General features: G+C 39.4%; 1 protein-coding gene across 13 annotated transcripts in view; it reads left to right on the top strand.

Annotated features, from left to right (window-relative positions):
* Positions 1–555: 555 nt before the first annotated feature.
* The window catches only part of STX8 (syntaxin 8), a 194,372-nt gene continuing 176,383 nt past the window's right edge, over positions 556–18,544 (top strand). For 4 of the 13 annotated variants that reach the window (XR_013541979.1, XR_013541978.1, XR_013541977.1 and 1 more), the window contains exons 1-4: positions 566–747; positions 3,542–3,641; positions 11,669–11,763; positions 12,535–12,645. Coding sequence is in view for 10 of the 13 variants with exons in the window: in XM_020803022.3 (XP_020658681.3) it covers positions 731–747; positions 3,542–3,641; positions 11,669–11,763; positions 12,535–12,645 (323 nt within the window). In the remaining 3 variants the exon portion in view is untranslated. Of the gene's footprint in view, positions 748–3,541; positions 3,642–11,668; positions 11,764–12,534; positions 12,646–18,544 lie in introns of all 13 variants that reach the window. The other 9 variants (XM_072990391.2, XM_078385913.1, XM_078385911.1 and 6 more) reach the window with 9 other exon arrangements.

Here is an 18,544-nt window from a genome sequence, read left to right as displayed (position 1 = left end):
GACAGGATTTCTGTTTCAGTGTAATGCCACCCAGCCACGACTATTAATAATCACAGATTGCGATAAAAAACAGCTGCATTTTTCAGAGGATTACGGTAAACCCTGTAAATTTCTTGCAGGGAAGGGGAAACAAAAAACCCACCACCTTGTGACACTTAAAAAAACAAGCACACTTATTATGGCATCAATTTTCGTAGACTACCGCTCAGATCACGAGATGCATGAAGGTTGTGTCACGGGTTCAGGCGCTTGAGAGGAACAAAGTGTATCGCTAATTTTTATCAACTTCACGGTAAATGCAGATTTCCGCGTTGCGCAGAGTTTTTCCTCAGAAGGCAATTATTAAGAGAGCACTGCCCTCCGGTGGACAAAGGGGGTGAGGATAGGTTTTCTCTAAAGAAATCGAAGGGAGTTTCCCCATTGCTTTAGTGAAAGAGGCTGCTTAGACCTCTTCGCTAACACAGAGCCTTAAATTGCTGCAGCAAAAATGCGCATGCGTGTCCTCGTTCCGCTGGTTCCGCGTCTCCCCGCGCTCTCTTTCACTTTGGAGAAGCCCCGCCCCTCTATTATTTTTGCAAAGGCGTGTGAGGTCGCGCGTTCCTCTCCCCCCCCCCTCGGGTTTTGTGGTCTGAGCCCTTCCGCTTGCCGTAGTCAAGTGGGGTCTGGGTGTTGCCGGCGTGCCCGCTCGAGAGCGAGACCTTTGAAAAGTCCATGGTTGCCGGGCGCCGCGATGGCTCCGGACCCCTGGTGAGTCAGTCCATGGCCGCGGGGGAGAGGCGCTCCCTCCGAGGGACCGCCCTTGGACTCGAGGGAGGCCGGCGGCAAAGACAGAGAACGGGGCCGTTAGTCCGGGCCTGGCGGCGGCGGTGGTGGTGGGCCGCCTGCGAGGGGCAGCCGCGTCTCTCTCCCCCTCTCCTGGCCCTGTCAGTGTTTCTTTGGGCTGCCTTTGCCCCCCCCCCCCATAGCGAGTGGAGGGAAAGAAGGGCCTGCTGCCTTTTCCAACCCCCCCGCCTCGCCCTCATTTCTGAGTCTGGGTCCTCCTCGCTGTCCAGCAGGGGACAATTCCTGGGCACAGTTTCTCCAGGGGCCTCTTTGACCGTGGTGGCGAAGTGAGACCCTGGTGCTCTTGGGCTACAACTCCCAGAAGCCCTTGTTGAGCTCAGCCAGTGATCAGGGCTTGCGGGAGTTGTAGTGCAGGAACATCTGGGGCCCATATCTGGGCATCCCTGCAGGACTAGGATCGGAAGCAGAGGAAGGCGAAGATCTTTGACAGACGTGCCTTGGAGAGAAAATTGAAGTGGTACAGATTTTTCCTTTGAGGCAAATTGCAGTTGCTAGAATTATCTGTTTAATATTACTAACATATTAAACATTTAATATGTTTACAACTATAAAAGGCCACCATAGACTGTTGGTTTTTATAAGTCATAGCAGTTACAAAGTGTATTTGCGTGTGTGGCGTATTGAGCCTTCCTTGTAAACCATTTCTCACTACAAAGTGTTTTTGTTTATCCAGGATCATCCTGTCATGCTAAAACTGGCAAATTATTTTCATATACTGTATTTGTTCCTATGAGCACTGGTGAAAGCAGTACATTCTACTATTTAAACCACATTCTAAGCATTATGTACTTCTGAAATACATCCCTGTAATATGAATGCAGAAACAAAGGAGACAGTATGGATTGACCCTGGGCTATTTACAGAATCAAGGGACCTGAGCCTTTGGGCCTTTTGCTGTCCAATGTTAGGAATAGTTATGGATGATGTAGGGGGGCTGCTGATTAACAGTTTTGGGAGATTAAATAGAGCTTTTCCACATTGTAATTAATATTTAACTAAAAACTGATCAGGTTGGATCAAGAATCTATAGTACTTTGGAAGAGGGGCAAAGTGTGACTCTTTAGATTTTAGACTATAGTTCCCAGCATTGCTCACCATGGGTCTTGCTGAAAATGTCTGATAAGAGTTATAGCCCAGTGACATCTGGAGGAGTGCATTTTACTTACTCCTGGATTATATCAATGAAATATGGAATTTAAGTTAGCAGTGGCTAACCCAAATTCCATTTGTTTCAGCAGGTCTGTTCTAAGTACGTATGGGTAGGTCTGGATTCAACCTGATGGATTTAAGAATATCATATATTGAGCATTTCACAGCATAGTGATACTGGACTTCTGTATTTCAGTGTAGTTGTTTAACATTCATTGTTACAATACATCTATAACTTGTATTGTAAAACTCATTGCAAGCTTTATTTTCTGTGAGAGGGTTCTGTAAATGCTCAGCAAAGGACCTCAGTCCTTTCAGTCATTTGCTGTCCTTAGCCACCCCCACCCCCAAAAACCTCTTCACAATTGGCTGTTGTGGGGTTTTTGGGCTCTTTGGCCATGTTCTGAAGGTTGTTCTTCCTAATGTTTCCCCAGTCTCTGTGGCCGGCATCTTCAGAGGACAGCAGTTGCATATCAGATATTCAGTTGAATATCAGGAAAAACATCTTAACTATTAGAGCAGTACGACAGCGGAGCCAGTTACCTTGGGAGCTGGTGAGTGCTCCAACACTGGAGGCATTCAAGAAAAACGTAGCAGATATGCTTTGATTGTATTCCTGCCTTGAGCAGGGGGGTAGGACTTGATGGCCTTGAGGGTCCCTTCCAACTTCACTCTTCTATGATTCTATTATACCCTCTTGGGCTCATTACCATTCACAAAAAGACACCAAGCAGAAGAAATTCACAGAACTTGATTCTTGTTTTCATCACTTAACCACTTCTCACTCAAATACAAAGCAACTGCAAGCGTTTTTCAGCAAATTCTCTAGGTATCAAAATGCCTAGAAGAAATGGTAGTGAGTACAAGAGGATATCCTGTGTAGATGATCTTGACGGCTGACATAAGTATCATCAACATTCATGGTGCCCTTTGCAATGTAAAGTTTGGCATCCTTTTTCCCGCTGGCAGTGTGGGCACAATATTGTATAGCAATCATACCATCATAGAACTGTAGATCTGGAAGGGACCTATGGACAATGAAGTCCAGCCCCCTGCCAATGCAGGAAATATCAGACACTGCAGTCATGATGAGATTATTGGACCATTTCCTGTTGAATCATGGATGCAAAAGCACAATATCACACATTCAAAAACTAGAGGTCTTTTTAAAAAAAAACTAACAAAAAAACAAATTGAATAACAGTGTTCCTGAATACTTATAGATACATATAACCCCAGATGCTGCTTGTTGCTTATAAATTATGTTGGTGTCCTAGAACATTTCATACAGATTAATATTTTTCAATATACCCTATTTTATATCTTTCTAAATTTTGTAGCAATTGACGACTTGGAATCTTTGTTGCAATGTCTTCCTTCTCTGGGAAAAGCCTGAGGAGGGCTTATCTTTCCAGTATGGAAGCTGTTTGACTTCAGCACAGTTATTTTACGGGTGTTGAAGTCAAGCACTTAATGAACTTTTTCTGATGAACACTGAAAATGAAAACATGAGAAGTGTGCCTTAATGATACATCCTGTTCTTTCAAAGGTTGTCAATGTATGATTCTACTTGCCGTACTGCCCAGGAGGTTGCTGAAAAGATTCAAGAACGCAACAGATATCAGAGGAACGGTGAAAGTACAACTAAGGTACAGTATTCTTCAGAAGCCACCCTCCTTATTTGCTTTATATTTTTTTTACAAGAATAACAGGATCTTTTTCACAGACCCGGTATGCTAGGTATTCTTCCTTGTAACTCAGAGCTCATTTCCCTAGAGTAGCCTCTAATAACCTGCTGCCCATTGATCCCATGGGCCAGAAATGATGAACATTAAAAGAAAACAGATATAGGGGGTGCTAGGGTAGAACTGTCTCCCTTAATTGTCCATCAAATAACTGGAGCCTAAGTGCTTGAAGTCTTGGTTGATTTTTTTTTCTTTTTGTCCCCTTTGCAAGTTACATTTATAAGACAAACATCCAAAACCTTTTGCTTAGCTAGTAGCATCACCTTTTCTTTAACAGAACACTAAACAAACAAACAAATAAAAATAAAGAACTTGATCTCACAGATGCTAGCAGAAAAGAACATCTCAGATATTAGCTTATTTTACAGCTTTTTTAAAGCCACTATAAAAGGTAAATATATAAAAGAATTTGTCTTCATTTTTTTTTAAAAGTATGGTTCTCACTAGAAACTGACTGATAAGAAAAATTAAGTATTTGGAAGATAAACGTACAGGAATACACATAAAAAACTCTTACACAAACTGAAGTTTAAAAGAAATGAACTTAAAGTACTGGATATGAATAAAATACAAAAAGATTTGCAATGTATTAAATGTATGATGAATTTAATAACAGATATTCAAGGTTTTAGTTCACCCTATTAAATAAGATACGGAGGCTCATTCCCTTTAATTAAAAAATCCAGAGGGTAAAAACTTTTCAGTTTCATTGAATATAATCATTTGCTTACAAACTTTTAAAAAATCCCTCTGTTCCTTTACTTTTCCTTGAATTATATTATTTCTTCTCTTCGGAATAAAGGAGGCTAACCTCTGTTCACTCCAAACCACAATACTTTATTGTCTCTAAAAATCTCCATAAATGAACTAGAAAGCAATTCAAAAAATTAAAACCTCAGAAGTTTCCTAGTCTTAATGGGCTCTATGTCTTCTATAAAGGCAAAAACATAGGAGGAAAAAAGGGGACAAAAACATTGTGGTGCCTTAAAGAATAACTGCTATATTTTAATCTGAGCTTTTGTGGACAAGCCCACTTCTATAAGAAATGTACAGATGAAATTTTCTCTGTCTCTGCCTTTGTAATTCAATACTGCTTGGGAATCACATTCCAGATTTGTGGCAGCATACCAGAATTGTTTTAATCCCTGAATGTGGCAGATATCCTAGTGGTACTGATTTATATTGTCCTAGTACAATTATCAGTCAAAATGTGAAGCTATTTACAAGTATCCTGGTAGACAAGTAGACTTGTTTGATATAAACTTTATGAAAGAGGAATAATTTGGTTTCATAAGATTTAGGAAAACTTTGGACCAAATAAGGCAAATATTAAATGTATCCCTTTACACCAAAAGTTCTTTTCTGCCCCACACCACTGCCCCATTTGATACCTTCAAAGCTTTCAAGAAACGGAGAAGACAAGCATCTTTAAGGCATGTGGGATGTTAGAAATGGGAAGTGGACTTAGTTCAATAGTTGCTCTTTCTATTCTGCACAAAAATACTTTAAAAAAAATCAACTACTGTATGTTGATTCTTCCCAGCAAATTTTTGGGGGACACAAAGCAGGGATATCACCTTTCCACCTAATTTTATTTGTTTTGCCAAGAGCTGTTAGCAAACATCATACACAATGATCTGAAGTTATCAGAGGTTAATAGTCAGTGGTAAAATATACCTAATTTTTTTTCTGCTGGTGGTTTCTAATCACTTGAATGAAATATGAAATAGCCAATATTAAACACATTAAATGAACATGGCAGTTTTTCAGTTATGGAACTCAACAAAGAAATAAAACATCCTGGCCCATAACACTCTCAGAGATCAGCTAATTGCAGATACTAATGTTCTGGTCAATTCTAATTCTTTAAAATACCTTGGAATTACTCTACAAAATTGCCTAAAATGCTCTCATTGATCTAGTAAGCTTCTGCTACAGGGATGGAATAAATTTAAGCTTTCTGTAATTAACTGCATAACTGCAATCAAGATGTCATTATTTCAAAAAATTCTTTTAAAAAAAAACACCACTATTCTGGCCACTGGCAAAACACTGTTTCTCAAAATGGCAAACTTTTATCTCTCATTTCATTAACAATGGTAAATGACCAGATATCACTCATCTTTATGCCATGAACACAGTGTGATGGGAAGATTAGGAATGTCAAACTTGAATTCACACAACATTGATTACCAGCTATCGTAGTGAAGAATATTGATAAACAGTTCTTAAGTAGAGTCTTGCTTTAAGCTCAACATTTGAAATCTATTCAGTGGTGAAGTACAAGGTATTTCTTTCTTACATCTTATATCTTCTAAATTGAAATCATTTTAAAATAATATCCTGAAAATGTGGAAGGAAACTTATTCCTCCTTCTTCTCTGCTAACCATTTCCTGTGCCACTCTTTCTTTGTTGATCAGAATAAATAATTTCAGTTTAGACTGTGGAAAGCTCAAGGATTTTATCACTGAAGCTATTTTTATAGAGGATTTGATCCCAAGCAAGAGACACAGGATCATAAACAGTTCAGTTTGGTGGAAGTGTCTGGAATGAAAATCTGCCAGGCTGTACATTTTGCTTCCTGTCTGAAAGCGAAAGCACAAACTGTTCTACCCTTGACAAGCATTTGACAGTCACATTTTACAATCTAATTAAGACAGAATTCTCACTTTAAAATATGTTTATACTATTGGATTTTTTTATGGTACATTATCTGGGTTTAAAAAATTGTATGAAAATGAAGTATACTGCACTATTGAGTACTCAAGTCTAGTTCTTGTGGAAAAAGACTTCTGTAAATTTGATTTCTGTAAGCATACATGAACACACCATTAAGGTGGTAAACCACTGTAACTTGGTTCTGCTAAGGAACAGTTATATTAACAAAGGCCTTAGCACTAGGTATTATGGAGTGTGTAAATTTTTAGGCTTATACTATCATGTGTCGCGGAACTGCCCATTTTACTCCATTTTGAATTAGATTCGCTTATATGTGTCTAACTGCTGAGTTAGAAGTAGTATTGCAATGGAAAACTGGTAGAAACTTCTCTTTAAAATGTTAGTTCGTTTATTTATGTGAGAACATTGCAAGGATTGTATTAATATTCACAAGACATTAAAAGTAAACCATTAAAAACATGAAACAAGGATATATGAAAAATAGAAGAATATGTGATTAACTGTATATTAGAAAATGTAAATAAGCATGGAACAAAATTGTACTACATAAATTGCATCGTCTCTTCCCCTGACAAGATCTTCTTCCTTGCATGTTGGAAGACTTTATTTATTTATTTATTTATTTATTTATTTATTTATTTATTTATTTATTTATTTATTTATTTATTTATTTATTTCTACATACATGCCCCGCCTATCTGGTCGATTGTGACCACTCTAATCTATAATGAAGATTGATAGAGGTGTTGTGTGGTGGTTTAGTGTCCTCCACATCCACACGTTGTTGTTCTAGCAGGTGAATATCTCCATTTCTCTAAATGGTTCTTAGATTATCCAACACTATTTCATAATCTGTTCAGAAACTTCCACACATCCAGCATTATACCCTGGTGCTAGCTGCTCAGCCGGTTCCTTCCTTTCCACCAGATACTAGCTCTTTATAGACCTAGTCTGACCTTCTCTGGTCCAACTGTTAGTGCTTTAGTAGGATTTAAGAAACTGTAGATTTCAATCTTCTCCTTGGAGAATGGTGCTCATAAGAAGGATGTTTTGTGCTACCTTGCTTCTGTCATTATTTACTGTCGCTTGTATTAAGGGTAGAACCTTATCTACGGGGATTAGTGTCATACACCCAGTAAAATGTCTACATGTCTCATTTAGTACTATATTTACATGTTAAGCATGTGCAAATTTGTATCACACTGAACAAGTTTATAATTTAGATAGTTGGAAAGACAGGACTGGAACTTGGCTTTAATGGATTAGCTGTTAGAATAACTGCATATGTTATTACATTCAGGTATTCATGAGACATTCTTATTAGTCATAGAAAGAACAACAGTGTTTTATACTTCCCCCTGGAGCCCATACCACTTTATGAAATGATATGTATGATCATGCTTTTATAATGTACTAAAAGCATATTACCAGTCTTACTTAATTTATTTACAGTGGACCCTCTACTTACAGAATTAATCCATATTGGAATGGTGGCTGCAGGTCGAAAAGTCTGTAGGTCTCCATTGACCTACAATGCATTGAAAACTGATTAATCCCGTAACCAGCCGGTTTTGTTTCATTTTTGTTCCATTTTTGTTTTTTTCTGGTCTGTAGGTTGATTCTCCGGCTGCAAGTCGGACCTAAATTTTGCAGCCGGAGAAGTCTGTAACTCGAAAAGTCTGTAAATCGAGCCGTCTGTAAGTCAAGGGTCTACTGTAGATATCCTGTATAAATTTCGAGATTTTTTAAAAATGAGTTATATTTCATTCACTATAACAAGTTGCCTACAATTTTTACTTTTTAAAAAAATGTTTCTTAATAAAGTTTATCATGGGTGTTTCATAACCTGCCTCAAGCACACTTGCCAAAGTTGCCTTCAGATCTAGGCCTTTGAATTGAAGAACTCAGTAACTGTCATATTTTTACTGAGTGGTGTCTGCCACAGTCTTCTTCCAGGAATAGCATTTTGTGTTCTATAATAGGTTAATTATTTCTCAGGCTTCCTTTTCCCTTCTGTTGGACAACAGTCTTTTCCAATATTTGAGGGCTTTTTCCATGGGAGAGTATCTGAAACCAGAGTGGCTTTCTAATATGAGGATATGTCTTGCATTAAGAACACTGCACACCTCTGATGATTTAGGCAGCATGGCTCATCTTATGAAGCACACCAATCAGTTAGCAAGTAGTTTTTATGAAGAAAAATGTTCTTTTTTTTCTGTTAGTAGAGTTTCGAAGCACTTGTTTGGTGAGCTAGCAAGAAGAGCCAGCATTTGAGTCCAAAGTAAGTAGGCTTTTCACAATGGCTGTATTTATTGCCATAAGAACTGACATTATGGGTTCATGCTGAAAAACACTCAATACATCAGTCATGTTCTTTGTGGCCAGAAAAAAATTTAATGAACAAAACTGTCCTTCCACTCTATCTGTCGATTGGGGGAAAAAACCAATTGCTTGTCTTTTTGGGGGGGATTTTGCCACATTTATGCAGTTGCACATTTTAAAAATGTGTGTTGAGAACAGGGAACAATTTTAATCCACTGAGAACTGGAGGTAAGATAAGGAGGGCCTCAAACTATGCAAATATTTTCTTGTCTCTCAAAATACTGTATAGTTAATTCAAACCCTTTCTCTTTTCCCCTCTTCTGTTTAATTGGAGGTTGCCATTCTTTCTACACTTTAAAAACGACCTCCTTCCCAGTTTAAAAAACATGAAATGGTTAGTTAATGTAAGTCCACAGAGAGCTGTCCTGTAAAAAAACATTTCATATGATGTATACTAGTCTGTAATTACTGAAGAGCAGTTACGTTTCAACCCGTTATAGGAATTTCCAAGTAGTTGTCTATGTTGCAGTGAAAGCAAAACAGTCCTGTGGCATTTCAAAGACTAGTAAGTTTTAACTCAAGCTTTCAGGGATTTTAGCTACAAAACACTTTGTTGTTTTTATTTCATCTCATGGGGTTGAAATTTACCTTGTTTTGCATAAGCCCCTTCTAGTGGATAGTGGCCTCAAAATGTTGATTTCTGTTTTCTTAACCTCTTCTACTATAATTTCCTGATGATACAAGTCTGTTCTTAACACTACTTATTGGACATTGTGTTAAATTTTCGTTCTTTTAAAAATCAAAGGATATTAATTTTTGATGGAGTGTTTGTGAATCTGTCTTCCATCTTTGTTATGACTTTAAACAAATGTATACATAACACAGGTTTGTTATTAAATTGTTATGGTATCAGACACTGGGTGGCCGTAGGAGCTTTCCGTTCACAATAGGCTGTAGCCTGGGAAAGGTCTTGTGAGTGGATGGCATTGCTTCATTATCTTAGATTATAGTGACATGAGATTCTAGGAGTTCCTAGACATGAACTGGGTTAACTGTCAGTTTATACTACCTTTTTACAATTTACTGGTCTTTGACTTTCAATAGATCACAGCAAGGGGGCTGTTGTGCTATGTCTGAAAGCCTGATGCACAATGAGGTTGTTGATGAAGTATTTTGCACCAAGTTCCCCACAAGATATACAGTGTACTGCAGGTGAGGAGCAGCCTCCTTTCAGCCATGCTTTGCCTGTTGGCTTTCCTCACTAGGCCATGCTAACTTGGCTAATCAGGGCCACCCGAGGCTCCTTGGACCAGTGGCTGTCAGTTTTGATGGTGGTGGTATGGAGGCTAATTGGTGCTCTTTGATGAAAATAGAATGATCTATTGTTGCAGCTTAATTGGAGAAACCAGTGGTTTAGTATCTGGCTGCAGAGCCAGTGGTCGGGGGTTCGATTCTTCAGTGTGACTCTTGTAAGTAGAGCCAGTCTGTGTGGCCTTGGGCAAAGCAGGATGCCCCAAAAAGGACGAAATTGTAAACCACTCTGAGTACTCTCTACCTGGAAAACCGATGAAAGTGTCAACCCAGTGTGCGGCAGCAGTGAAGGAGGCCAATTTCATACTAGATATCAATAAAAGGGGGGGGGGTGAAAATAAAACAGCCAACATTATAAGGCTGTTGTATAAAATGCTGGCAAGGCCGCACCTGGAGTATTGCGTAGAGTTCTGGTCACCACACCTCAAAAATGACATTGTGGAACTGGAAAAGCTGCAGAAGAAAGCGACTAAAATGATGACTGGGCTGGGGCTCCTCCCTTATGAGCAAAGGCAGTGCTTGGTGCTCTTTAATCTAGAGAAAAGGCGCCTGAGGGGGGACATGACTGAGACGTATAAAATTAGGCAGGGGATGGATAAAGTGGTTAGAGGGAAGCTCTTTTCCCTGTCACACAATACTAGAACCTGGGGACATCCACTCCAATTGAGTGTTGGGAGAGTGAAAAGAGAAAAAAGAAAACATTTCTTTACTCAGTGTGCTGTTAGTCTGTGGAACTCCTTGCCACAGGATGTGGTGATGTCCTCTGGCCTAGATGCCTTTAAAAGGGGATTGGACAGATTTCTGGAGGAAAAGTCCATTGCAGGTTATGGTCCGTAATTGAAGGAAGATACCTTAAAATGCCAGATGCAGGGGGAGGACTATCAGGAGACAGTGATCCAGTGGTCTCGTGTGCTCCCAGAGGCATCTGGTGGGGCCACTGTGAGATACAGGCAGCTGGACTAGATGGGCCCTTGGCCTGATCCAGCAGGGCTCTTCTTATGTTATTACGTTCTAAGCCTGAAAAAGGTCACCATAAGTCAGAATTGACTTGACGGCACATGATTATTATTCAAGTTGAATCATTGTTCCAATATCAGTAGTTCCTTTTCTTTTTCATCAGGCCTTGGTTTGGAGACCACTTTAGGAAATACTATCACTCAAAAACAAGAGTCACATTTGAATTAAGAATTAGCAGGCCAATAATAATATAGGAAAATGATGTTGTCTGTAGGTGTATGTTTCGTGTTTGGTGAATTGGAGTTTAGAGGTTTTTTTTTAAAGAATCCTAGAAGATTTCTTTCTTTGGTTGTAGATGGATTGAGGAACTGATTTCTTTATAGTATTTACAAAATCACTTTTCTATTTACCAGGCCTCTTAAAACAATGTACAATAAAATCACACTGTAAATATGAATGTGAATCAAATTATTCTTTACAGTCAGGCCAAAAGCCATTTTAAAATTCAAAGGCCTGAAAAAATTTTGGTTGCCTGTGGAAAGTTTGATAAGTGTAGCATACATAAATATTCCGTTTTATTTACTTATTGGCCACTATTTTTGGATAATCATCTCTGCTCATTTACTGTGGGCATACTTGCTTGTTCTCTGTCTCCCTTCAGCTCAATGTTGCCATCCGGTCACTATTACAGAATCTCAAAGAAAAGACTGATCGTCTCAAGGACCTGTTGTTTCACTCTGTGTCTACACGCCAGATGTATCCTTCTAAAAGAGCTAGGATAACAGGAATGCCTATGATATGGGAACAGGTGCATCATTCTATTTTGGAGAAGGCACCAGATGATTAAGTAGAATTCCAGGCAAATGTTTTTCTAATACTTTGGGAAAATCCAAGTACAGAATCTTTGCAATCTTTGCATTTCTGTAACATCAGACATTTCACTATAGCACTTCCAACCAAATGGACAGCCATTTAGGTAACTAAAAGTTTCAATCTGACTTTCGCTAATAGTTGTTATGACTTCTTCCATGGCTTGTTTTTAAAACATGTCTTACTGTTATTCGGGGGACATGGTGGCGCTGCGGCTTAAACCACAGAAGCCTGTGTGCTGCAAGGTCAGAAGACATGCAGTTGTAAGATCGAATCAACGCGATGAGGTGAGCCCCCATCGCTTGTCCCAGCTCCCGCCAACCTAGCGGTTTGAAAGCATGCAAAATGCAAGTAGATAAATAGGTACCACCACGGTGGGAAGGTAAACAGCGTTCCATGTCTAGTCACGCTGGCCACATGACCACGGAAGATTGTCTTCGGACAAATGCTAGCTCTATGGGTTGGAAATGGGGATGAGCACCGCCCCCTAGAGTCGGACACAACTTGCCTAAATGTCAAGGGGAACCTTTACCTTTACCTCACTGTTATTCAGTACATTTGTAAAATAAGGTGAAATATTTTGCATTTGTGAAAATGACAGGAGTAGCAATTGTACTCATTTATTTCTGACAACCAGCCTTAACCCAGTTCCTGTAGAACCCAACTTGAAGGAGACAGAAGGCAGAACTTGGTGGATGAGCTTCTCACACGTCATAGACAACTTCAGGCATCTTTCAAAAATGAAGGCACAGAACCAGATGTAATAAGGTAAAACACTGCCCCATGAAAAAGCAGTCATTTGTGCTCTGAATGCACTTCTGAGCCATCTATATTCTAGTGCCCTGACTATGAACAAACCCCTCCTTCTCACTGTGCACAGTTTTGCTGTTCTTCAGGATGATCATTTCCAGGCCTTCTGTAAGTGGCTTTGCCAGTTTTCATGCCAGACATAGCTGAGGATGTGTAGCTCATTGCTACTTTATTATAGCTGCTGTTGCTGTCTTTTGGATTATAGGTTTGCTGGAACCAAGTGGCAGGTGTTGCTTTTAGAATCAAATATTAGAGAAAGAGTCCACATCAAAGGCAATAGTAATAAAAAATCTGACTCAGTTTCTCTCAGTGTCAGAAATAGGGAATCTGTGGTCTTCCAAATTACAATTCCTAACATCACTCATCACTAACCATGCTGGATGGGGCTAGTAAGAGCTCGCATCCAGCAGCCTCTGGAGGGTTGCAGATTGCCCATTCCTGATCCAAATGGCTCAGGAACTAGAATCAAGCCAAAGTAGATTCCTGCAGAGCTGTGTTAAAGATAGACATGCATGCCACGCCAAGCAGAATGCAGATCAGATTCAAAGAGTCTCTAAAGAGAGGAGAGTAGATAAACAAAAAGTAGCCAGGCATAGTTGGGTCTAGACAGGATTATTTTCACATTCTGGAAGGATACACATATAAGAGGGGATTAAAATTGGTTAAGAAACAGAAAGCTATTTGGTCCAAAGCTGCAGCCTGCCTCCCATTTGAACTCCTCCAGCAAACCTTCCCTCTCGGCTGCCTAAATGTGGGCACTGTGGTGGTCTTTGCTGTCAGAAAGGCAATTGCAGCAGAATCTCAAAAAGGGAAAATATCATGTAGTATCATTCAGGTAAATCAGTGTAAGTTGTGATATTTGTATTCTTCTTAGCCCATTGACTCTTGTAGTAATTCTTAATGTTTGTATTTTAAAATTGTACTAGCCCTGAGCTAAGTAAGTGAGAATTGATGGAAATATTTTCAAGTTGCAATGGAGGCAGATAGGATTTGATAAGGTGCCCCACTTTTTCAAAACTGGAGATGATTAAAGCATGTCTGCAAACTGAAGACAATCTGGGTGGAGAAAAATGTGTTTTGGATTCTCTGTGCTGCTGAGAAGAAACCATGGTAGAATATCTAATCCGTTAATTGTTTTATGCTCTTGTAATCCCCGGTAAGCACCTCAAATCCCCGCATCTCTCCTGTGTGTTGGATTTTGCATTTAGCTAGTTTAACTGAGCATGGAAAATTAGTCAGGCAGTGGCTTCCATTTTGATGGGTTGTCTGTGCTGAATTGCTGTTGATTGCATGCTTTAGCAATACACAAATGAGGTCCTAAAATATGTTCTTGGGATGTTGTGAATCGATACTATTAAATGCCAACAGGGGGAGCAAATGGCTTCCCTCTGCTATTCTTACTTTTCTGATCTAAAGTGAGATATATAAAATAAGCATGATATGAGGGCAAAAAGAGTACAGAAGCTGGTGAAATTATATGGAACAGTGGATATGGCTGTGGATTGCTTGACTACAAAAGCTGTTGCATTTTTTCCTTCCATAGATCTGCATCCCTACTCTGGTTGTTGCAGAGTTCTATGATTTCTTTTTTAAAAAATCATCATTTAGTTCATCATATTCAGCATGTTCAGGTGCATGTTTCGTTTGGAGTTTAGATATCTGTGGATGTGTGTGTGTGTTAGTGGAGTCTTGGTGGTTTATTTTGAATATATGAATACTTTCACACTGCCTTTAAAAGAAAACATTTGATTCAGTGCTAAAAGTACATCGCTCATTTTAAGAAATCTGCTTTACTCTCCCCTCCACAGCCATAGTCATCTCCTTCATTAACCTTTTTGCATCAGTGATCACATATCTTATTGTCCTCATGGAGTGCAATTGTGAAGGCATTCTCAAAATTAATCTTTGTTTATGTTTGGTCACCACTCAATGAGTTTACATCCTTTGAAATCTGCTTTAATGTGAGTTCTCTTGGTGTGGTACAGTGGCCTTAGTGCTTCTAATTCTTGTTTTAAGTGACATCTTGAGCCATCATGCAGATCAGGGCATTACTTTAGGTGGTGTCAAAGTAGTTTACCTTTCAGCATTGTCAGCCTTAATTAGGAAACAGCAGCTCTCAGTAACCAGAAGGGTATTGGTATTTGCATAGCTGCCTGAATAAAGTTACTTCTCCCAACTCAAAATATTTTCCTCAATTGAGTTTCAGTTAATATCCCAACATCTTTGACTTGAATTCTTTTTCAGTGGATGGATCTTGCATGCATATTGTTGAGTGCCAATTGTAAGCCATCCATAGTTTTTTGAGGGCCAAATATTATGTATTTGGATACTGTGTAATTTGTTAATTGAATTGAATTTTAGAATGGGATTCCTTTCATTTATGGTTATAAGAGGATATGAACTCTTTGTTGGGAATCTAAAACAGCCAATCTACATAATAAATGAAGTAATAAAGAGAGAATGATATCCTAGTACAGCAGTGCAATAGTATAATTGGAAGGTAAGTGTCACAACACTTTCCATAACCTTGCAACCTGCAGGCTGCTATGTTGATTCATATCAGCAAACAAGTTGTAGTAATTTTTATCTCTGCCAGGAGCCGATCTTTTTAATCAGTTAGTCAGTCAAGGCCAAGCCCTATTTTGAGATGCTGTGTTCATAATGATGTAGAGCCGCCATTAAAAGTGCATCTAAAGATGCCTGAAGATTGCAGCTGAATGTAGAGGAGACAGGGGCTCTTGAAGGGGGCTAGCAAATAGTATAATCATCTCTGTTAATCAAAACATCATAGTGTTTCAACCATGTGTGTCCTGGCTCTGGTACACTGCGGATCAAAGAACATAGCATGGGGGGAAAAGGACTCTCAGGCAAGATTCTTGCCAATCTAATAATCTACACTTTGCTGAATGCAAAAATGATAGGGTTTTCACAGTGCGAGTTTAAAAATCTCTGTTGTTATAAGCCCCCATCTCTAATTTTCTGTAACAGCAGTTGAGACAGCTATTCTTGTAGGTAGCCCAGGAAATATGGAAATGTTTTCAGCCTATCACCTTGGTTTCTTCAGCTCTCCATTGGCATTCCAGCCTGGTCAGGATGATGTTTCTGAAAGGCTGGACTCTCTCCCCTTAGCCTTTCTACTACTGTTTGAAAAAGAAGAGTTAGAAGGGAAATAGTAGAATAGTATTAGAATAGGCCATAGCAGCAACATTAATGGTGCTGCTTTTGCTTCGAGATGGGATTTGATGTGTCTTTTGTTTCTCAGAGAACCTGATGGTGCTGAAGTGAGGGTAGGAAGTGAATTTAAAATTAGGTGGATATACAGTGTAAGAATCTAGAAGAAACCTTCCTGAACACGTAACTAATGTTAGCCATGGTTAAAACGATATTTCTAAAACATCTCCCTTATTCAGAGAGCCACCACAGAGTTGTGAAACTGTCTTTAAGTGAAGGCCAGCCAAGACCCAAATAGATTTCAGCAATGCTGAAAAGCTTTCCCTGTGGCTGTTTTCAGTGGTATGCTACTTAGAGGTACAGCCTTTGATGGCTTCATATATTTTGAATTAATTTTTGGTGTATGTATATTGAATGTTAGAAAACCTTGCTCCAAGCCCTTCAGATGATGTACTGAATATCTTCTCTTGATTCAATATAAGCGGATAAAATGAAAGTAGCACCCTGGAGTGAAAAATGAAAACATTTTACTACTGTATATTGCTTCCAGAGAGAGTCCTTTGTAGTATACCCAGTAGTTTTCAAAATGCATAAATCCTATTTAGTCACAATTTGTGAATCTTGGTTGAGGCACTCAAAACACTTCAAAGATTATTACTATAGTGCCATATCTGCAAGACAAAATGTGGCTAATCACACAGTCCAATGTCACCTGATCTGCATTTTAAAAAAATCATTCCTGCTGATTTTTCTAAGGCTTGAAAGTCTTAATGTGTGGTCTAGGGAAAGGTCTGGTTGACTAATCCGAATTACTTGGGAAATGTTACAAGACTGAACCAGTGAAACAATGCAATTGGGAAGATAAGCTGCTGTTTGTTAAGTAGAAGCACAACCCTTGATTATAACCCCCCAACATCTTTTATATTTGGGCACATTGTTAAGTCTTTAGTTAAATCTGCTCCTATAATCAAAAGGTATCTGCACACTCCACTGTGCTGTGACAATTTCAAAGATTTAAGTGATTAACTTGGCAAAAGCTATGGGTGGCTAATTGGATAAGCTTTAATCTTCACACTGCCAAAGTGAAACAGAGGAAAAATCCGTCAGAGGAGGAGGAAGTAGGGCTCGGTTGGGTAGGAAGCGAGCTAGCAAACATGTCAGAAAGATTTTTTTGATACTAACAAGTCAGTTGTCACAAGCAAGACTAGAAGCCATCACTAGAGCTGGATTTGTACCTCTAGAGCTAAACTTTTTTTTAAACAATTGTAAATGTAGTTTCTCAGTTTAGATAGTAGAGCAATAACTATAGATTCTGGAGTGCTAGAAAAGCTTCTCTGAGGAAAACTGTGCTGCAAATTTCCCTTTTTTTTGTTCTCAATATTTGGTATTTGGAGAGATGGAAAGTAATATTTAGTAACTTTTGCTTTATGGCCTTTGTTAATACAAAAAAATAAAATAAAACAAAGACCACTCAGAGTCATATATAATGCAGTCACCTAGTTGAAGCCATATGGATTTCTTTTTTCCTGCATTCTCATGTGACATTATCTCTATTACTTGCTTATATTCAATTCCTATAGTGAATGATACACTGGATGATACAGAATAGTACAGTAGAGTGGTGCCTCGCATAGCGACAATAATCGGTGCAGCAAAAATTGCTGCAAAGCGATTTCGTCGCTATCCGATATTAAAAAGCCCATAGGAATGCATTGAAACTCCTTCAGTGCGTTCCTATGGGCTTCAGACTCACCTTTAAGTGAAAATCCTCCATATGGCGGCCATTTTCGCTGCCCGGTAAGCGAGGAACCCGTCCCAGAAAACAGTGGGCGGCCATTTTTTTAACCCGGTGGCCATTTTGGAACCGCCAATCAGCTGTTAAAAAATCATCGCTTTGCGATGATTGGTAAGCGAAACAGGGTACCGATCATTGCAAAGCGATTTTTCTCCATAGGGAACATCGCAAAGCGATCGCAAAAAGTTAATCGCTATGCGATTTCATCGTTAAATGGGGTGCCCGTTAAGCGAGGCACCACTGTATTTCTGGAGCATTTTCAGGGAAGAGAATATTAACCCAGGAGAGATCAAGCAACTATATATTGCCTTCAGGTCCCTTCTATTCTTGCAAGGCTGTAACAACCTGAGGCATCAGTTTTATTTTGATTTGTAAAAAGTTTTAAAATACAGTTAAACATTTCAGAAAAGTGGCTGTCCTAGGATTATATTCAGTTTTTAACGGTAAAGGTTCTCCTTGACAATCTGTCCAGTCGTGTCTGACTCTAGGGTGTGGTGCTCATCCCCGTCTCCAAGCCATAGAGCCAGCGTTTGTCCATAGATACTTTCCATGGTCACGTGGCCAGCGTGACTAGACATGGAACGCTATTACCTTCCCACTGTGGTGGTACCTATTTATCTACTCGCATTTACATGCTTTCAAACTGCTAGGTTAGCAGGGGCTGGGACAAGCAACAGGGGAGCTCACTCCGTTGCGTGTGTTCGATCTTACAACTGCATGTCTTCTGACCTTGCAGCTCAGAGGCTTCTGCAATTTAACCCGCAGCACCACTGTGACATTCACCCTTGTGGCCCCTGCTTGTCTTCCTAAACACAGAGCTCACAAAGGCAAACCAAAAAAACCTCTTGACAGGCTGCCACCAGTTGTTCTCCTTATCAACGTACTTTACTT

Source organism: Pogona vitticeps, chromosome 2 (genome assembly GCF_051106095.1).
Source record: "Pogona vitticeps strain Pit_001003342236 chromosome 2, PviZW2.1, whole genome shotgun sequence".
Taxonomy (NCBI): Eukaryota; Metazoa; Chordata; class Lepidosauria; order Squamata; family Agamidae; genus Pogona; species Pogona vitticeps.
This window is presented reverse-complemented; position numbering and strand designations above follow the sequence as displayed.